The sequence below is a fragment of the Uloborus diversus genome, chromosome 8, assembly GCF_026930045.1.
Source record: "Uloborus diversus isolate 005 chromosome 8, Udiv.v.3.1, whole genome shotgun sequence".
Classification (NCBI taxonomy): Eukaryota; Metazoa; Arthropoda; class Arachnida; order Araneae; family Uloboridae; genus Uloborus; species Uloborus diversus.
The window spans coordinates 110,719,864-110,742,659 of record NC_072738.1 but is presented as its reverse complement, the minus strand read 5'-3'; the positions used below and the strand labels follow the sequence as shown (position 1 = coordinate 110,742,659).

At 34.0% G+C, this 22,796-nt stretch overlaps 2 protein-coding genes across 2 annotated transcripts in view; one reads left to right on the top strand and one right to left on the bottom strand.

The window, feature by feature from the left end:
- The window catches only part of LOC129228537 (uncharacterized), a 124,227-nt gene extending 109,253 nt beyond the window's left edge, over positions 1 to 14,974 (bottom strand). The window contains exons 1-2 of the mRNA XM_054863217.1: positions 14,941 to 14,974; positions 12,444 to 14,687 (exon numbers count right to left, since the gene is read on the bottom strand). Of these exons, the coding sequence (XP_054719192.1) occupies positions 12,444 to 14,687; positions 14,941 to 14,974 (2,278 nt within the window). The remainder of the gene's footprint in view (positions 1 to 12,443; positions 14,688 to 14,940) is intronic.
- Positions 14,975 to 18,408: 3,434 nt separating this feature from the next.
- Positions 18,409 to 22,275, top strand: LOC129228535 (uncharacterized). The gene is made up of 2 exons (XM_054863216.1): positions 18,409 to 18,412; positions 19,367 to 22,275. The coding sequence occupies exons 1-2, from the start codon at positions 18,409 to 18,411 to the stop codon at positions 22,273 to 22,275; spliced, it is 2,913 nt and encodes a 970-aa protein (XP_054719191.1).
- Positions 22,276 to 22,796: the final 521 nt, after the last annotated feature.

Below are 22,796 nucleotides of genomic sequence, written 5' to 3'. Positions count from 1 at the left end.
TTTTCTGAAATAGTAATTTCAAAAAAATGATATTTCAAGTTCATTTAATCTATATATATATATATATATATATATATATATATATATATGTGTGTGTGTATGTGTGTGTGTGTGTGTGTATATATATATATATATATATATATATATATAGAGAGAGAGAGAGAGAGAGAGAGAGAGAGCAGAGAATAATTAATAATTAATAATTAATAAATGGAGCCAGTACTCGTCAACAGTGGAAACTCCATCTAAGGTTGAAATACCAAAATATTTTTAAATAAATTAAGAGAATTTACCGGATATCTACAGAGAAAATGAACGGTTGCTTGTATCTAAAACTAAGCTGGGTGTTTTGTCTATACCATTAGAAGCCAGATGGCAACAATGATGGTACTTCACTGGACCCATCACAAGCACATGCAAAAAATTAACAATATCTTACCTAATTTTCCATGTAGGCAAACAAATCCAGGCCCACATACAAATGTCCGTTCTAGTTGTCAAAAAATAATAACAAAAAAGCCGAAGCCAGTTGTCCGAAGAAATGCACCAAATGTTCATCCATAAACGCAACCCACGGGCGCGGTTTCTCACGGTTATATCATAAGTCTGGGCATTAAGACGGTTACAGGGAATCATAGAGTTGATTAAAGGATATATTTAAAAATATATTTGTAATCGGATTATATGGGAAATTATTATCAATAAGCTTATTTCTAAGCAAAGAAATCTCTTGTTTGAATGCAGGGATTGTATTACAGATTCTTTTAATTCTAAGTGCTTGTGAAACAATTGTACCAGTAAAAACTTTTTTACTTGGGCAAGAAGAAAAATGCTGCAGGCAGTTAACTTTAAAATGAAATTCTCGTCTCTTATCATAAATCGTGGTATCACATGAGGAGCCAATTATAATATTTAGATCCAAAAAATTTTAAGAACTTAGATTAAAACTAGTTTTTTTTTTTTTTTGAGGGCAAAGGATTTGTGATATACTTTTTTGCTGATGTCAGAAAAATTAACAAAATTAATACATAAAAGAACATTAATGTATCTACAGCATAGAGGTGCAGAAGTATTATTTTCAACGGAGAATTTTCTTTCATAATTTAGTAAAAACATATTTGCTAATGTAGGGAAGTAAAGAAATAAGCAACACCGTTTCTCCGTCTGCAAATACAATGTCCGTTTAGTTTAAATTGGAGTTTAGTTTAAATTGGAAAAAGATTCTACGCAAAATGGAACAGTTAGCTTGAACATACTTTTTCGTTTTGTGGACATACTAGCAAAAGCTTCTACGTGCTCGTGTTAAGGTAAGTTAAGTATATCTAGTGTTCGTTATAGAAGAAATAAGCATGATTCTTTTTTCTGACGTGACTGCTCGTCGCAGTGGGATCCAAATAAAAAAAATAGTGTGGGGTATAGTTATTTATAGTATTCCTTGTTGGCCGAGCTCAGCTCGCTCCTATTAGCAGGAGCTTCAGGAAAATGTTTCTCGCGAGTTTAGGAACCAGTGATGTAGTGAAGGAATGAATTCCTTCTAACCAGTATAGAATGAAAACTTCAATTTTAGTCCAGAAAATTTTCAAAATACTTACCACTTCGAATGATATGCTTTGTATTTGCTTCATGAAGCGTTAATGAACACTTTTTATTATTTTTTTTGCCAAATACAGACCGAGTTCAAACAAAACATACGACACATTCATACTTTTTAACCTGTGGCTTATAGCAAACTCTTTTTTCCTCCTACTTAATGCAGAAGTATTTTCAGCTATGAAACATTTTTTTCCTCGGCCTACTTATAGGAAGTTTCTTTTTTAATTAATATTATTATTTATTTATTTTTTGAAATAAATTATTGTTTAAGTAAAATAATTTAAACAACATTTGACAGCTAGTTCGAATGCACCCAACTCGGAAAATTTCGTAATAGTTTGCAAGAACATTTTTTATTCACACAAATCACATTCATATAAGAACAATTACTACACAATGATATTAACTATCAAATTACATCATTGCAACGTATAAAAAAGTCTTTATGCAAAAGCAAATATACTTCCATCTTAATTCGAGCTTTACTGTATTATTGAACCTGGAATATGCATTTGTCAATATTTTTAAGTAGTATATATTATTTAAAGATTTACAGCTTCTTTTAAGATCAGTTTTTGCGACAATCAATAGGAAGATTTGTCGTGACCAAAATGTCCATTTATTATTTGCTGACACATTTTCCGATAAAAGGTTAATTTCATGCGGTATTAAGGATGATAAATATGTTGTTGAACCATTCACTTCAGAATTGAGAGAATATTTTTTTTACATGCTTGATAAATTTACATGCATGTTAGATTTAGAAAAATCATATTGCAGTTTCATGTCCCCTAGAAATATTGCACTTTTCGCTAATAAAGAAAACATAGCTTTAAAAAAAAACATGGCTAGAAATTGAATGGTTTATTAGTTAAGACAGATTTTCGTTGACTATCACTACGTTGGCTATTAATGATCACGAAGTTTAGAATTAATTATTCAGACTTGTTTCCTCAGGTTAACTGTACCAGCTAAACGGTTCGGGTTAGTTTTTGTGAACGCTTTTTTGTTTTATAGGAATATGCATTTGTCACTAAGCGTGATATCTTCTGGAGTGACTTTAATGTAAACGATATGACACTCCAGGGTGTCCCATACCAACCCTTATTTGGGGCTTAACCGGTTGGCTGAGGCCCTGAAGACAAATCGTTTTTTTTTTATCCTCTGTTCAATAATGGGGACTGGATCAAGTTAAATATTCCATGGTCACAAAAATCCTATAAGTAAATCAATATCTCTGGGGGTGCTATATCAGGGATTGTTTGGGTTCTGGTTTGAATCTATTCAATCAGTGGGTTAGAGTGCATGATCTGTTACAACGAACATGCCACAGGTCATTGCCATTTGTCAAATAGTACAGGTACCATTTGTCAAATAGTGCAGTTAATTCGATGGACTGTAGCAGAGGTTGCCAATACTGTAAATTCCATCCTGACAATTTTATGTCTGTGTTTGTGTATGTTTTTGAACCGATTTTGAAATATTACGATATTTATCTGAAAATTAACTAATGCATCAGAAGAAAACAATCACTAATGGAAAAAAATATCTTAGCTAGCATGAAACATTTTGAATTTTGAAAGATTTCTGACAATTAATAGTTTTTTTTTTTTTTACTTTCAATAGATGAAAACAGACTTAAAAACTTAATTGTGAATGGTTTTAATTAATTCATCACGCATGGTTTAATAATAAGACATTTAAGAAGTTTTTTTTTCTCAAAATTTTACTGGAATTATTACTTATTTCTAAACTTTTTATATTTGCATTTTTTAAAGTACAAACAGTTTTAAAATTTAATAATATATCGTTCCAAGCTAGTTTTGCAGTCGCTTTTTGAGGCATTATTACAATTGAACTACATTGATTTAATCCCGCACAAGTGTTTCGCTCTTTTTTTATAGTATATTTTCCTTAAAACATACGTACGAAAGAAATTTAAAATTTATGACTCATTTGAAAATTACTAAAATAAAATGAATTTTAATCTGTGAAACAGCTAGTCTTAAATGGTTTAAAGTAAGAAAGCAACTATATGAGAGCATGGCCTAATGGCAAAGGCTCATAGTAAACTATTGTAATTGAAATAAAGTAAACCACGTAACTCGATAGACATTTTGATTTTTTTAATGATATGTTTGTATATCATCTTAATAAAAATAACCAGCTCTATATTTTGTTTATCTTCTTCAAAGAAATAAAGAAATAAAGGGGTGCTTAAAGTTTATCGTATTTTTTAAATTCCCTTTACCGATACAAACATTTTTTGAAATTCCTTGAAAGTAACTAAAAAGTAATCAAAAATTGCTTCTCTCCTCACGAACACCAAACATTAGCTTTTAAGCAACTACAGTTGTTGATATTGAAGCAACGCTTTAAAATTTGATTACGCTTAATTCCCGAAATATTATTGCTTTTTCTCTTCAATTTTACTCAATTCAAACCTCTTTTTCTGAGAGGCAGCTACAAAAGACAATTCGTTTACTGCCTTATTATTTTACCGGATTTTCAAAAAACAAACTTGTTTTGTAGTAGTAAGGTATAAAAATTGAAAAAAAAAAAAAGCTTTTTCACATAGAATATTACATAAGTTTGTTACTAGGTGATCATAATAAGGTGTTGTTAGACTACTTCCTGATTATATGTATTCTGCCATGGCCGGGTAAACGGCAGTATCTGCAGAAATGATTCTTCGAGATATTTTAAGAAATGTGTAGGGATTCAATACTAACAACAGGGAAATGTTGGAGATAGACGTTTTTTTCGCCTCTTTTTTTTAGCGGAAACCAAATAATAAATCTTGTGCAATAAAATAAACGTACAACAGATAACAAAAATGCAAAATAATAACAATAATAATAATAATAATAATAATAATTTGAATTTTGTCATCCTGAATTCAAATTATGTTTTTCGCAATCACGAGTGTGTGTGTGTATGTAGGCGTGTGTTTGTGTGTAGGGGTTATGTGTGTGTAGGCATGTGTGTTTGTGTCTGCGTGCTGGCATGAATGTTGATAGTTGTGTGTACGAGAGGTTGTGTGCGTGGGGGCGGCGTATGTGTATGTGTGTGTAGGCATATGTGTTTGCGTCTGTATGCAGGCATGAATGTGTGGGTAGTTGTGTGTATGTATGCGTGTATGTATGTGTTTGTGTACGTGGGTGTATGTGTTTATGTGTGTGTATGTGTTTGTGTATGTGTGTACGTACGTGTATGTAGGCGTGTAAGTGTAGGATATGGACGCAACCTGGAGACGGTTTTCGCTATAGGAGCAGCATCGTGAGGAGCCGGTCGACGGTGATGCTGCAGAGGGTGGAAGGGGAAAAATGAAATCATAGGACATCAAAACAGTCAAATGAAAGCAATTAGCAATCGTGATTGTTCAATAAAATAAAATAAAATAATAGTAAAAAAATGAAAAATTTGCAGTTACTGCCCTTACCTGGCCACAGCAATATAAAAGAATGTATGTACATTTCTTCCTGTCTAGATTTGTTATGCACGTGGGTGAGTGCTCGCGGAACTGTGTGTCTGTGCAAGATATTCCAGAATATCCTCAAAATTAACAATTACAGTTTGACCACGAATAATACATGTAATTTGGCAGTCAGCAAAGCTAAGACTGAATCTGAATGAATCTAGCTACGGACAAGGAAAAATATAAAAATTGGATATTGATGCACGCGTTTTATAATGTCAATAGTGCCTAATTAATTTATTGTATTTTCAAAGATGAAAAAAAGGTTAGCACTTTGACTGCCCTGGCTATCATACGTGATAGACGGTTATGTTTCTGTTGGGGAACTGGCTGTTAGATATAGCCACTCATGTTTGATAGCCTGTCGGCCCCAAACAATAATAGCGTGGTGAACATTAGCAATTTTGGCTTGGAAGTCAAAGTGAAACAAACAGGAATTCTATGGGATTAACAAAAATTAAATTATTTCATCCTGAAATGTAGAAGCAAAATGGTAAGTTCAAACTTAGGTTGTAAAAAATAACTAATTAATTTTTGTATTGAGAAAATATATCAAATATGGTTTAGATTTAAAAAATAATATTGCCGTGAACCAATTGTCATTTTCAAGAAACTAAGTCTAAATAACCAAGAGGCAAAAACACACATCTGTAACGAAGTACCACCACTGTGAGCTAAACCCATAAGTTTTAGCCCATAAACCGGGTGTTTGCATTTCCGTATTATTGGTGATTAGAATGTATTTCGTTATGAATATATGTAAGTCATAAACACTGAATTTTAGATTTCGAAAGTAGGGTAAAACCAAGAGTACTAGTAATAAATCCTGATAAAGAATAACCTGAAAAGTAAGCATTAAAAACTTAAACACTACTATTTCATTCTATAAAAAATGGTCATTTTGCCTCCTACACCCGAAGCGGTTTGTGGAATCAACTTTCGAAAAAGTTAAATGTCAACTAGTTGGCAAGTGTTTTTCGTTACCTTCAGATGCGGCAACTTAGTTAAATGAACTTTACTTCTAACTAGAAAATCGCCCGTCAAGTTCTTACGGATAAGAGTTACTTCTACATTTGAACGAAGCAATTGCCTGTTTGGGGATATTTTGATAGTTGAAATTTTAACCCTAACTTTAGTGGTTTATCTCTAAACTCCAGTAGATTGCGTTCCTTTTTGGCGACTTTTTCATTTTTTCATTTTCTTAAAATGAATCTTATAAGTAAAACAGTTAAATTACTGGATCCAGCTAAACCTTGTAAAAAGGAAGCATTTCTCTGTATGTCAAAACCACTCACAACCAAAAAATATTTTCAAGTTATCACCCTGTGGCGCGAATTTCATTGTTGGTGACGTCAGCGTTCCTCGAACAGTGAATTGACTATTATATATGTGAGGATAAGCCGAGTTTTTCTGTGCAACTGCTCCAAAACACTCTTAAAACCAAACCGCATTTTGTTTGTTTGTTTTCAAAATCAAAAATGGCTTTGTTTAAAATCTTATGACTGAAGGGAGATTTAAAAAACACCCACATATACGAAATTTGAAAGTTGAACTACTTTATAGTATTTAACAACAGCCTCAAAACGAATATCTGTTACAACAGTATTTTTGTCAATGTTGCTACTTCAGTTCGTTTATTTACAGCAGTTTAATATATATAATAAAATTTAAATATTGAATTTTGTTTAGAAAAAAATATATTGTTTTAGCTATCAACTGTTTTACAGAAACTTATAATCAAAATAGAGGATTGAAATATTCATTTGATCTAAATATATTTTGATGCCAGTAATGAAATAAATGCGCATTCGTTATCCTTCATACCGAACTTGATTCCATGCGTATTTCATTATTTATTGTTCATTGCTTTCAAAATGTAGTAAAGTTATGAATGAAAAAAAAAAAGATTTTAAATAAGTAATTTGTGCAAAAAAACTTTAAAAACGTAACTTATTTATACACAATGCTGAGAACACTAATTAAAATGTATTTAACTTTTATTTCATGCAAACACAGAAAATAAGAGAAAAAATAACAAAGCATAAGTTGTAAAAATTGCTGATCCATTAGGAACTTTGGGTCAAAGAAAGAAAGCAGAAAAAGAATGATATATAATTTTGCTCTCTCTCCTCACGAATCACAAACATTAGCTTTTAAGCAGATAAAGACGCTGACAGAAGTGCTTCGTCTAGAAATTTAATTAAGCACAACTATCTGTATCATGTTCTTTTCTTTATATACCTTTAAGGCTCTTTTTAAGACGTATTTAACTTCTTTCGTTTGTAGCAATGCTTTGTTGTATTTAATTTGTTTGAAAGGATTACGATTTTTCAAAAATTATGAGTCACTCTTTTTTATTTTTAGCTATAATTGCTGTTTTTATTTTAATGTTGAATGTAATAACGCGAAAGAGGTTTTTGTGTTTGTTGTAATTTCTGCACCATATTAGTATTTTTTATTTGAAGCAATAATGGAAGGATTGGCAAATGAGGGGTTCGAAGTGTATTTTAGTGCATATTAAAGAGAGAGCGTACTTTTATACTTCTAATTTTCGATTTTAAGTGCCAATAAATAAATAAATGAGTACATAAATAAAACTCATTTTAGTACTCATCGATATGAATGACGCTAAGTTGAAATTTCATCATAAAACTTTTTTTTTTTTTTGACTTTTCAAACTTTTTGAGATAAAACACATAACTTTATTCTATCGTGAACTTCCTGAAACAAATGCAACTGATGTCTATTTAATTTTAAGAAATCACAAAATTTCTTTATTTATCTCAAAAAACATAACATTTTTCAGGAAAAAGAGATTTAAAATACATATATCGTTGCCAGTCTTCTGTTCTAGTTAGGTTAGGTAATCTTATCGTATTTAAAGAAAGTAAAATGTATACACGAAAAATATAACGTTATTTTTTACATTCGTATAGTTTGAGCTTTTGACTTTTTCAAATTAAGGGTTTCAGTTCTTGATACTTTTAAATGATAATATTTTTTGTTTAATAGTCGTCTACATAAAAAATTGTTCGAAACTATTCTTTTATGCATGAAAATAAAAAAAAAATAATTTTCCTTCTTTTTATTTAATCAATCTCTAACTCTCGTCAATGATTAAACTACAGAAAAATGCGATTCCGTATTTGGTAAAAGTATTCCCCAGGTTAAAAAAAATAATAATAAAAAAAAATAAATTAATAAAATAAAAAAAATGAAACGGAAAAAGAAAAACGCATTCAAAAAATCTTCAGTTTCCTTGAATTCATGATTATATAAATAGTTTTACAGCATTTTTAATTATTTTAGAAAATAGTATTTTATTTCAAACCGCAGATGTTAAAATTGAAAGTTGTTAAAGTTTGAATAACTCAAAAAGAAAAATCCTCATAATAGTGAAAATAAAAGCCTCATATCTCAACAAAAAAGGAAAAAAAAGAAAACCTTTAAATACATTTTTTTTTACATTTCATTAGATCGATAAGCTCGTATCTGATTCGTTTTTCTACTTCTCACGTAAATTTCGTTTTTTTTTTCTTTTAATATTTTTTTAGCTATGTGGTAATTCTTCTAGGTCATCGATGTACGTTTGAACCATCCAATTTTTACTCGTCAAGTACCCGTTCCAATCGAAATTTATTTGAAGCAGATCCGATGTTTAAATCATGATTTATAAATTCTTCAAATTTCCCTGCAAAGAATTTTTTTTAATTTTTTATTTTGATGATTAATAGATCTGAACAATGTCATGAGTATCGTTTCTTTTGCTGTATTAAGCAACATCACTACATTAGACAATTTAAAATCTCTATCTGAAAAAAAAAATGCTGTTTAAAAGAATAATAGCATCTTTGATCCCATTCACTGCAATTGGGACACTTGGTACTCGGAAATAAGCTTTGTGAAATAGTTAGGCTAGCTTATAGCTTGTACTTACGGCTTCTGGGTAAAAAGCTAAATATTATTTGCTGCTTTCACTTTAGGTAATCTTCAAAAGCGTGCGAGTTGTGTGAGTAGGAAATTTCAATAGGCATATCCCTTGCTAGTCCTACCTAAGTCCAAAAATTTCATGTGTGATGCGAGATTGTCCATTTTAATTATGACTGGATTTCTCTTATTCGAGCCATCGTAACTGGGAAAAGGATCTATAACCGTCAAAAAAAAAAAAAAAAAAACACTCACACACAAACACATACACACACAGCAATAACTAATTCAGTATCACGACCTACTCCTTAAATTGCAAAGGACATGATACATAGCAAAATCAAATCAAACTGTATCATTAGTCTGAGAAAGAGAAGGAAAGTAAGACCCAGTAGCAATCATGGCGTTATAAAATGGTCATTTATTCTTCGATCGTCAGAGGAGACTTCGGCAACATGACATGAACCAAGGCGTGAAATTTTTTTTTTTTACATAGGTGTTCTAACTGACACTAAAGAAAGTTCGCTTTTCCAATGTTGGACGCGTGGTTTTACATAAATACTTCACCTCTGGGCTTCACAGAATTACTTCAATGAAATTTATTTAAGATTTATTTAAATGCCACTACATTAACCCCTTTAAAAGCCACTAAGCTAGCTTCCGATGTCAGCTTAGAAGTTCTCGGTAGTTGTTTATATAGTATTCAAAAATGTATTATGAAATCCCTTTTAGCGACTTTCTCAGCTTTATTGAAGTGGTTGGTATAAAGTAGTTTTCATGTGGAGTAACGACACAATATCATAAGCCTTTATCCACTAGTCTCATGGATCTTTTGGACCTATTAATTACATATCATGTCAGATTTTCTGCTTGGTGGTCGGAAAATTTGTGTTTAAATCTTCGGATATTCGTAAAATATTTATAAAAGATATTTTAACCGGGAATAAAGAACAATATTTCGTCACGCATTCACATATTTGGCAAAACTTATTTCGATATCCCAATTGAGATCACACAACTGTTTTAATTATAATAGCAGCTCTAATAACATCTTTTCCCCAACTGCACATATTATAATTTTCTTTCCAAATTATAATTTAAAACAAAAGAACAAATAATTGAAGCTAAAATTTATTGTCACAACAAATTTTTAAATGTAGGGTAAGAGCAGGAACAACAGCAACATTTCGTGTCGGTGAATGAATTAGAATTCCTTTCGTCATCTTCCCCAACCAAGTCATTCGTCACGTTGTCTTACTCTGTCATTTTTGTTTACGTTTTTTGACTTACCCTAAAATTTGTCGCCAACAACCTACGCCACAAGTGATTTTGAATATCAGACTTTATGTCGAATGGGGACAAAAATAATTTGCCGTGTTCAGATAATTTATTAAGTTTCAAATTAGAAAACCAAAATACAATTTCAGACATTAACTTCTTGTTGCTTGATAGATAATTCATCTCGACAACTTTACTATTCATTTCTTGAGTCAAAAAAAAAAAAAAAACTGATATCTGTAAATAACTTGTGGAAACACCGAGTACGTTACCTTACTGGATTTGTCATCTTACTACCAAACGGCTCGACCTAGAGGGTCATGGATCTGGACGACGACTTTACAGATTTAGGTCAATTAGCATTAGATATGAACCTAGGTCAATCGGTTTCACTGCATAGGCTCTGGTTGTGGCTGCAATGGAGGTCCAAAGTTGCCGATTTAGCTTTAGAAAAGCGATGGTTTCTTTTTTGTAATAAAACTTTTCTCCTATGTTCTTGCTATCGCATTGCAGTATCACCCAACTGAATGCATTCACAAGAAAGAATAAATTTCCCCGTCCCTACATTGTACTAACCAGAGACGCGAAACATACTAGGCAAGAAAATATTCTGCCAAAGCTTCAAACTCCAAAGAAATCACTATTGCCTACCACTAGTTCTGTAGCCAAACAAGCAAATTTAGTCCCCCCTTGCAGCTGAACTACTGCCTATGCACTCTATTTTACCTGAGTTCATATCTCGTACGAAGTGACCTAAGTCTAGAAGTTTATCCAGATTCCTGACCTTCAAGTTCTTGTTGTTCGAACCGGACTGCGTTCCAGGACTCAAGAATTGCAATGGCGCTTTCATTGAAATTTGAATTTTTTGACACAGTGTTTGCCCTCCCAACTCATTCGTCGTCCCTTGTCAGTACAACGTAGGAGAGGGGGAACTTATTATATGTTGCGAATGCATTCGGTTGGCTCATACTACATTGCAGTAAGAAGAAGAGGGTAAAAAAAAAATAGTTCAAATGGAAAACCACTGTTTTTCTGGACTCAACTAGCAATTTAGGACCCTCATTGCAGCCGAACTAGGCCTATGCAGTCAAATCGCTTTCCTTGGGTTTATATCTAGTTCGAACAAACCTAAATTTAGACTTTCGTCCAAACCGGTGACCCTAAAGGTCGTGCCGTTTGGTTGTTAGCCTTCTTTACCCTTAAATCAAGATCGTCCCCGTCCTCCAGTGTCGAATTTGTAAAACTAGAACTATCATTCAAACTTATATTTCAACAACGGTGTACATATTTTCAAGACAAAATTTTTTAGAATAAGGTATCTTGGAGTTATTAACTTACTTGAGCTTGATCCAAGTTTTTTCTTTAAGTGTTAATGTTGCACGTCATAATTTGTGATTGTCATTTTTTTTTTCTTATCGAATCCGCCCCTTAGTTCAATATTTAATGTGTATAGGTCAAATTTACTTCCAAGCACTGATAGGGGATGGTTACCGTCAATGAACCACATAACCGTTTTTAATTCTTTTAGAAACGAAATCCAACTCAAACTTCACGTAAATTGTAGAAAAATTTCTCATCATATTTCTTCTTCTTCATCACCACAACAGCCTGGTGCAGGCCAAGGCTTTCTCCGTCTGCTTCCTCCAGGCGGTACGACACGCTGCAAGGTTTCTCCACCTGTTCACTCCCAAAATTTTAAGGTCCTTCTCAACACTATCCAGCCACCTTGTTGCTGGTCTTCCCCTTCTCCTTGTACCCTCAATCCTTGAAAAAGTTAGCTTTTTAACCGGGTCCTGATCTGCACCCCTAAATACATGCCCCAGCCATCTGATTCTATTGGCTTTAATTACTCTTAAGTTGTTGGGTTGTCGGTATTTACGGTATACTTCAAAGTTATATAAACTTCTCCAAGTGTCATTTTCTTTTACTGCTCCAAAAATTGCCCGAAGGATCTTTCATTCAAAAATGAGAAGTCTATTTTCCTCTATTTTATTAATTGCTCATGTCTCACTACCGTATAAAATGATCGGTCTTATGAGGGTTTTGTATAGGTTTATTTTTGTATTAATGGAAAGGAGCTTAGATTTTAATTGGCTCTTTAAGCCAAAGTAGCATCTATTTGCAATCAAAATTCGATTTCCGATTTCAACTTTAAACTCATTCTTACTGGTAATAAGTGCACCCAAGCATTTAAACTGGGTGACTCCTTCAAAAGTATAGTTTCTAATATTAAGCGGCTGCACATCTTGTATTCTAGTGCTCGCAACCGAAAACTTAGTTTTTTCCTCGTTTACAGTCAAGCCCAATTCCTTGGCAGCGTTCTCAAGGGCAACAAATGCCTCGATCACATCCTGTTTTCTTCGCCCAACGATGTCGATATCGTCCACGTATGCCAATATCTGTATAGTTCTCTGCAGGATTGTGGCTCTAGTGTTGATACTTGAGTCTCGTATAACCTTTTCAAGGGCTAAATTGAACAAAATGCAAGACAGAGAGTCTCCTTGTCTGAGGCCTCTCTCTGTATAGAGCACCTCCGATACTTCAGACATGGTCTTAATTCTGCATTTTACGCTTCCCAAAGTCATTTTGACAAGATTGATAAGCTTAGGAGGGATTCCGAATTCGTACATCGCCTCGAATAATTTATTCCTGTTGATACAATCATATGCTGCTTTGAAGTCAATGAACAGATGGTAGGTATCAATTCCGTACTCCTTGGTCTTTTCTAGGATTTGTCTTATGGAGTGAATTTGGTCTATGGTAGACTTCCCCTCCAGGAAGCCACATTGATAGTTTCCTACAACTTTTAAAACATACGGAAGAAGTCTACGAAATAGGATGTTCGAAAAAATCTTAAAAGCCACATTCAGAAGTGTGATACCACGGTAGTTGCGACAGTCCAGCCTGTCTCCTTTTTTGTGGATGGTGAAAATTGAACTCCCTTCCCATTCAATGGGCATCTGTTCCTGGTTCCACACATCACTAATGATCTTTAAAAGCTCATTGTTCAACTCCGGTGCATTGACAATAAGTAGCTCGGCTTTAATGCCATATGGGCCAGGGGCCCTGTTTCTATTAAGATTTTTTAAGGTATACTCCAATTCCCTTAAGGTAGGTACAGGCATATTTTGTGTTTGTCTTAGGGTACTAGGTACTTCAAAGGTAACAGCTTCATCAACCGGGCTGTCATTACCAAACAGCACCTCTTTAAAATGCTCTCTCCATCTAATCATTGTTTCTGTGTTATTACAAGTCAATTCACCATTTCTCTTTCTGCTAGTTGTAGTTCTAGAGTTAAAATCTTTCCTAATATCATTAACCAATTGATAAAATTTTCGTGCTTCTCTCTGGGTCTCCATATTTTCTCCTCCGTATTTGTTTTCCATAAAGATTCTTTTCTTTTTCTTATGCATCCTTTTTTCTTCCCTTCCCAACTCCTTATATAATTCAGCTGAATTTCTAGTAGAGTGTCTTCCAATCATAACCCTGTAAGCTTGGTTTTTTCTATTAGTCAGTTCTTCACACTCCTCATCATACCAGCCATTTTCCCTTTTATTTTTCTTAAGCTCTGGTATGGTCACATTCGCTGCATTGTTAATCACCGTGACGACATCCTTCCACTGGCGTCTTTCATTTTCTACATAGTCTCTACTGGTAAAACTTTCCTTTAAACAATTCCTATATCTCTTTAGGGTTTCAGGTTTCTTTAATTCATTGTAATCTAATTTCTTAACCTCCTTGCGCTCCCTCCTTGTGAATAATCTGCTAATCTTAGCTCTCACTTTAGACAGCACCAAAAAATGGTCAGAGTCCACATTTGCCCCTCTATAACTGCGCACATCAATTAGACTACTTCGATGTCTTTTGTCAATCAAAATATGATATATCTGATTAAATGTCAGGCCATCTGGAGACCTCCAAGTATGCTTATGCACATTTTTATGAGGAAATATAGTTCCTCCAACAACTTGATCATTTGCAGAAGCAAAATCTTCCAGTCTTGTGCCATTATCGTTGAAATCATCATGAAGGTTATTATTTCCTATAAACTCCTTCAAGCTATGATCTTTCCCAGCCTTGGCATTAAAATCTCCAACCACCATTTTAATGTCATTTGAGTGACATCCAGAGAAGACATTTTCCAGCCTGTCATAAAAACCATCCTTCTCAACTTCAGGTTTTTCCTCCGTAGGTGCATGTACACAAATAATACTAATATTGTGTAGCTTACCCCTCAATCTTAATTTACATATTCGTTCACTCACCGGCACAAAGTCCACTACTCTCTCTCTTAACTTTTTGGACACAACAAAACCCGTGCCAAACTGATGTTGCGAGTCATGACAGCTGTAATAAAAGCTATAATTCCTCTTTTCCAGAATACCATATCCTAACCATCTTATCTCCTGCACTGCCAAAAGATCAATATTATAAGAAGTAAACACTTCTATTAGGTTCTTTAGTGCTCCACCCCTATATAGGCTACGTAAGTTCCATGTCCCAATTTCAAATCCATATTCATTCCATGTCGTCTCCGTCGATGCCGTCCGGATTTAGCTTCTTGAGATTTCTGAACAAGATATGTTTTTCGGGGTGAGGTTGTTGGCCTCGCGCCCAACCCCCAACCTGGAGGACCAGGGTGTTCCTTTTAGTCTGGCACCTACCCTTCGACCTGTCCGGTTTGGGAGACCGGACCATATAGTTCCTCCCGGAAAGCTATGCCGGCAGTAGCAAAGCTACCGCCGGCATAGCTTTCCGGGTCATCGGTGCACGCAGGCTCCACCGCCCCTTCAAGGCAGAAACACCACCTGGGAGTCTCATCATATTTATCTTTTAAAAATAATTTGCGCTTTTCATGTTAAATAGACACAATAAAGAATGAAAAATAAAAATAAATATTTGTGCATGTGGTTCATTCATGGCTACCGGTTGCTATGGATGGACCATCAAGTTTCCATCGATGTACCACATTCTCAAATTAAAAAATTAAAACGTAACTAACGAATATTTAGAACAGTCGACCAATAAGCACTACAAATAAGAATATTTTATATAAAAAGAGATCTATTCTTTGAAATGTTTTATTTTCGGATAAGAGGAACATAAAAAAAAAACAGCACTGACACAACACACAGCTGTTGTCATCAATCCTCGTTTAAGACTTGATATTTTCTCTATCTGTGCAATAGGGTGACCGAAAAAAGGATATTTTTAAGATTCAACTTCTAATAGCAGAAAAAAGTTGTGTATTGCCATCCTAAACATGAGAAAAATAATAAAAAAATAATATTTATGTCTTCAGATCGCGCATTAGCAGCAAAGTTTAAAAAAAGGGCAAAAAAAAGGGTCCATTTTCAAATATTTTTATAAAAATCCAAATGTTTAAAATTTTTGTTCCAATCCCGTTTAAGTACTTTATTTTCATAGTCTTTAAATATATATTAGAAAATATATCATTCTTTTAGTTTTTAGTTCGCGCATAAGCCGCAAAGTTACGTGAAATCAACCAAAAATCGACGATTTTAGATTATTTTGTATAATGCAGTATTTCTTCTTTTAAATCCCACTTGTATAACTTTTTTACAGTAAATGTGCACTATACAGCTCTTTCCTGGAACTACTACAATTAAACTATGTTGCATTAACGACCCGTAAAGTAACTTACAATAATAACTATTTGGTTTTAAACAAGTTTCTAAGTTTCGATCAAGGTGTAAAGTTGGACTTAAGACTCAGTTCTGGCACTGATGTTTGAAAAATATAAAGGTTTTCATGTAAATCCATTCCTTCTGTCTAATGCCTCAAATAAATTTCTGCAGATTTACTAACAGGTCCACAATCCATTCACTGCCCGTGCGAGATATGGGAATTTTAAGAATACACACTTAAGAATACATGTATGAATTCTAGAAAGGATATAATATCCTTGTTTTTACATCATCACTGAAGCGGAGGAAGTAAACACGTTGACTTGTCAACTAACTGCCAGTAGTTCGAATCTTCAAATCTTAATATCGACGAAAAAATTCTTTTATAGCTTTTGAAGTTTTTCTTGATTGGTAGTTTTTTGAGTTCTATAGATACCTTACTGTAATCCAACTTCTTTATATTTCGCATTTAGTGCATTGCCATGACCAATAACAATTTTCCAAAAATAACAAATTAAGCATTTCATTGAATCACCAGATCCACGATGTTTGGAAGATTATCACACATCTGACTTCTAGATTTTGTAACTTTAAATAAGTGTACAGGTCCATGTTTCACAGAAGTTTGTTCTTTTCTTTAAAATTTTAATTATATCAAACCATAGAAGCATAATTTTTAAAGATATTATTTACGAGTGCCTTCATTCCACTAGTAGTTTAGTTAAATATTATACAGCCTTTGCACTCTCAGCACACGTTAACGAAAGCTAATGACTAAAATGTCTTAGTTTTGTGGAACCGAGATCAAAGTTATTTTCCTTTCTGTATTGCAATAACAATATTCATCATATACCTTTGCTCGGTTCTTAAGTCAGTTTCCAAAACATCGATTTCTTCCGACTGAGTTCTTTCTAAGTTGATTATATTTATTTTTAGAAAAATAGTTTATGCTTTAGCCATAAATTAGCAAATATTCCACTTTTACACTCCGGCTGTAGAATGGGTTATTAAACTGGTTAGTGAATCGGTAGATAAGGTGTTTTTTGAGATGAGACAAGATATGGATTAATGTGAAGACCTTTATGCTCGCGATCCTCAGTGCAAAAATTAAGTCACAAGTCCAACTTCAGACCTTGATCGAAACTTAGAAACTTGTAAAACCAAATAGTTATTATTATTGTAAGTTACTTTACAAATGTATGAGTCCTGTCAATAACCATTCTTCTTGGGAACTGCAGGTGGAACACCAAGTGCAACCACCAAATTGGGTTGGGTTCTGGGTTGTTAATGCAACATAATTTAACTGTAGTAGTTCCAGCAAAGAGCAGTATAGTGCACATTTACTGTTAAAAATATATGCAACTGGGATTTAAAAGAAGAAATACAGCATTATACAAAATAAGCTAAAAACGTCGATTTTTGGTTGATTTCATGTAATTTTGTGACTTATGCACGAACTAAAAACTGTAAAAGAATGCGAATACTTTCAAAAATATATTATAAGACTATTAAAAGGAGGCATTTAAATGGTATTAGAACGAAAATATTAAACATTTGGATGTTACTAAAAATGTTTGAAAATTGCCCATATTTTACCTTTTTTTCAAACTTTGCTGCCAATGCGCTATCGGAAGATATAAATATTTTATTATTTTTCCCATGTTTAGGATGGTAATACACAACTTTTTTTTTTTGCTATTAGAAGTTGCTTGTCAAAAATTTCCTTTTTTAGGTCCACACTATTGTGCAACACCGTTTTTAGCTGATATCTTTTCAACCTCTTTTGAATTGTTGGGAGTTTTGTTAAATCCATTTTGAAATTTTTCGTTTAACGTAAGATTGTACTTGCTCTCTAAAATTTCAAAGAACTTATTGTCCATTTTAGTACTCAAACCAGAAGCTTAAATTTAAAACTACGAGGGAATATAGTACTAACATACTTTTTGTCTTAATTAAATCTGCAAGACGTGTTATTTTTTTCAGCCTCTTGAAAGGCCAGTTTCCCCAATTTTTCGGAATGTCTTTTCTATTTTCAAAATATGATTCACTAATTATGTTCCTTTTTCGGAGGGCTTAGCTCCTAATTTTCTAGTACGTGACTAAGGTTTACTCCTGGCCTTATTTTACTAATTTTTGCATTTTTTTGGAACAGCAAAACTATTTGAAACTTTATTATTCTGTTTTAAAGTTTTAATCAATTTCGTAAAAAGTTTAACTTGAAATCGTAATAAAGTAAAATATATAGTTTTCATGAAATACAGACAAACTTTTTATTACTGTTATTATATATTTTTTTAACAATTGAGCAATTTTTAAATGTAATTGAACTGAAATTACAACAATATTTTCAATTTTTCATGAATGAACCTTTTTGTCAGGTGGTTCATTCATAAAAACACTTGTTGGTTCAATGATAGCAACTGCGTCATTTTGAATATTCTTACAAGTGTTACTTCTGTGACGAATCGTGATAAAACATGAAGTATGGGTACTTGTGCTTGAAAAGGCACTCTTTTACGTTAATATTTAATTGATCAGTGATATTCAAAGCATGTTAAAAAACTAAATGAAAATCTCAATAATTAGTAAGATAATGGTTGAAATCTTATCTGACCGATCAAAAATATGATGAAGTAATTTTAGCTACTTGACCCTGAAGTAGACTGTTTTCAGACTGTGGAAAACGCCCAAGAACTGAACTGAACTGAGTAGTTAAGTTTAAATAAATTAGCCGGACTCGCGCACCTCGTAGCAGTTCTTATAGCAGTATGTAATATTCAAAATTCTGGAGATTTTATTTTCGAGAGAGTTCGTTGCCGATATCTTCATTATGTTGTGTTTATTAATTAACAAGTTTTTATTTGCAACTAACATTGTAGTTTATTGTGCTGTAATTAAATTTTTCTAAGTTAAAAAAGTTCAAGTGTTTGTGTCACAATTTCTACACGAAGGAATATCTGAAGACTTCAGTACAAATGATTTCATTGCCCCGCGACTTTTGGAAGCGTTGAAGAAGTTAAATAGATGGTAAGAGTTTTTAAATTTAGAAACTTACTTTGACGCGCAACATGGCATCCCTGCCGGGATTGCAGTGAAGTTATTTGATTTGTATTTAAAAGTTAAGAACTTTGTTGAAATGTCTAAAACAAATGAAGATATTCAACCTAAAATGATCCAAGTGAGAAAATAAATAAAAAAGAAGCCCAAGAATTGGCGTTAAAGCATTTTAGAGATACAATAGGAAGGCAAGAGGATGGGAGATATATTGTTTCTTTACCGTGGGTAAAAGATCCTCATTTGCTAAATGATCATAAAAATTTGGCAGAAAAACGTTTGAAAAATACGGTAAAAAATCTTAAATATACAAGAAACTTAGGGGACTACGAAAATGTCTTTTGTGAATGGGAAACAGAGGGAATAATAGAAAAAATTCCAATTTCAGAAAATAAAACTGAAACTTCTTCTCATTATCTCCCACACAGAGCAGTAGTTAAGGAAAGTTCGACTACTAGAATTCGTCCAGTTTTTGACGGATCCGCTTATTTACCAGGAGGTTTATCTCTTAATGATTGCATCGAGAAAGGGCCTAATTTGATAGAATTGATCCCTACCATCTTGAACCGTTTCAGGATTGGAAAGTTTGGGGTGGTTGCTGATATTCGTCGAGCTTTTTTACAGATAGCTTTGCAATCAGCCGATAGGGATTTTTTGCGTTTTTTGTGGTGGGCAGAGGGCAATCCAGAAAAGACAGTAATTTATCGCCACGCTCGTGTCGTTTTTGGCGTAAGTTGCAGCCCTTTTCTTCTGGCCGGTACACTTGCTTACCATCTCGATCAAGCCCCAGATGAACTTAAAGAAACTGCGCAAAAACTTAGAGATTCTCTTTATGTGGATAATTGTGTGGCTAGCGTAGACAGCGTAGCAGAATTAGAAAATTTCCGTGAACATTCTTGTAGGCTTTTATCATCCGCAAAATTTGATCTTAGAGGTTGGCAGATTAATGCATTAATTCCTGAAATCGCTAACTTGGAAAAAAGTGAACCGGTGTCGGTTTTAGGACTTTTGTGGAACACCGCTGAAGACACGCTGTCGTGCGATATCAGAAAAATAACAATAGATGGACCAATCACAAAAAGAACTATTTTGTCCGTTACACATCAAATTTTCGATCCGATTGGTTTTACTTGCCCAATAACTTTGATACCCAAAATAATTTTACAAGAATGTTGGAAAATCAAAGCTTCGTGGGATTCTCGGCTTCCCGATGAATTAGTGAAGCGTTTCGAAAAGTGGAAAAATGAGATTGCAAAATTGTACAGTCTAAAAATATCCCGACGTTTATCCAAATTGCCATTTACTCTTAAAGACATAACTTTACACATTTTTTGTGATGCTTGCAAGACATCTTATGCTACGTGCATATATTTTAGAGTGGAACAAGTTGGATCCCCAGTAACTTGTCATTTGATTGCCGCTAGAGCTAGAGTTGCTCCTTTAAAAAAGATTACGATTCCTCGTCTTGAACTTTTAGCTTGTTCGATTGGAGCTAGATTAGCAAACACCATCATATGCGACTTACGTCTCGAAGCCGTAAAAACTGTCTTTTGGTCAGATTCTATGGATGTGCTATTTTGGATAAAAAAGGAAGGCCCGTGGGCAACATTCGTAGAAAATCGTGTTCAAGAAATCAGAAGACTGACAAAAATTGAACAGTGGAGATTCGTACCAGGAGTAATGAACGTAGCTGACATTCCGTCCCGAGGATGTACCTTAGGAAAGCTATTGCGTACGGAATGGCTGTGCGGACCGGACTGGTTGAAGAGATCTGCCGAATATTGGCCGAAAGACGAATTTCTGCCTGCCATGGAAGTAGTGAACGCAGAAAAGAAGAAAGTTATAATCACAGCTACTAACTCCGAAGATAAGGGAAAATACTACTACAGATATTCTTCTTACGTTAAACTACTACGAATCACCGCGTGGATTTACAGATTTGTAGAAAATTGTAAAAAATCCAAAAAAGATAGACGATTTGGTGTTCTTGACAGTAAAGAGCTTCAAAAGGCTGAACAAGTAATTTTAAAGCAAATTCAATCAGAAGCTTTTGGAAGAAATGCTGACGCAAGATTAAGATCGATCAATACAATCGTAGGCGACGATGCCTTAATTCGAATGAAAACGAAGATATTTTTTAGAGATGATGACATGCATTTTCGGCTTCCAGTTGTACTTCCCTCCGAACACCCGGTTGTCCTTAGTCTCATTCGGTGGAAACATAAAGAGTTAGGACATTGTGGCGTACAACTGCTTATGTCAGCGCTTCGAGAAAAGTACTGGATTTTGAAGAGCCGGAAAACCATTAAGAAGGCAATCAAGTCCTGTATTGTGTGTCGAAGATTCAACTCTAAACCGCCCGAAGTTCAGGAAAGTGTTTTACCGGAAAATCGTGTAAAAGATGCATCAGTTTTCGAAATTCTAGGAATAGATCTAGCAGGACCCTTGATCCTCAAAGATAACTCAAAAGTTTGGATTTTGATTTTTACCTGTGCTGTTTTTAGAGCTGTTCATGTTGAGATGTTGACTTCAGTGTCTACAGATAACTTTCTTTTGGGGTTGAGGAGATTCATCGCGAGAAGAGGCAGACCGTCAATTATCTATTCCGATAACGGAAAGAACTTCGTTGGCGCAAAAAACCAATTAAGCAAGATTGATTGGAAAAAGATTCAAGATGAAACTACTGCTTCTTCTATTGCTTGGATTTTTATCCCCCCTTCTGCTCCCTGGTGGGGAGGATTTTGGGAAAGGTTAGTAGGAGTTTTGAAGAGAATTTTAAGAAAAGTTTTGGGTCAAACATCGTTGGATTATGAAGAGATGTTAACAGTCCTCTGCGACTGTGAAAGTATCATAAATTCGCGACCGTTGACTTACGTTAGTGATGACGTTCAAGATCTTACCCCGATTACACCTTCTATGTTTTTGCAAGAGATTAGAGAAATCGGTGTTCCAGACTTAGATGTGCTGGATCATCAGAAATTAAATAAACGTCACGCGTATACACAGAAAATACGAAAAGATCTCCGTTCGAGATTTCGAGTGGAATATCTCGGACAGTTGCGACAACCTGTGACTAATAGAAATAATTCTCCAGTTCTAAAAGTTGGTGACTTAGTTATCGTGTGGACAGATAACTGTAAAAGAATTGACTGGCCACTCGGAAGAGTTCTAGAAGTGTTCACAAGTAAGGATGGATGTGTGCGAGTTGCTAAAGTCAAGACAAAAACGGGTGTCCTGTTAAAAAGTTGTGTTCTCTGGAGTTGGGAGCGGTGTCATCTTGTGAGCTTCAAAAGTTAAAACCCCTCCTGTGACTGTTCTTGAGGATTTGTGTTGCACCACCACCACCAGTTCATCACCTAGCCTGACAGCATTGAAGTTGAGTTCCGGAGTCCCGAGCCCTGAACTCAAGGTGGGCAGTGTGGAAAACGCCCAAGAACTGAACTGAACTGAGTAGTTAAGTTTAAATAAATTAGCCGGACTCGCGCACCTCGTAGCAGTTCTTATAGCAGTATGTAATATTCAAAATTCTGGAGATTTTATTTTCGAGAGAGTTCGTTGCCGATATCTTCATTATGTTGTGTTTATTAATTAACAAGTTTTTATTTGCAACTAACATTGTAGTTTATTGTGCTGTTATTAAATTTTTCTAAGTTAAAAAAGTTCAAGTGTTTGTGTCACAATTTCTACACGAAGGAATATCTGAAGACTTCAGTACAAATGATTTCATTGCCCCGCGACTTTTGGAAGCGTTGAAGAAGTTAAATAGATGGTAAGAGTTTTTAAATTTAGAAACTTACTTTGACGCGCAACACAGACAA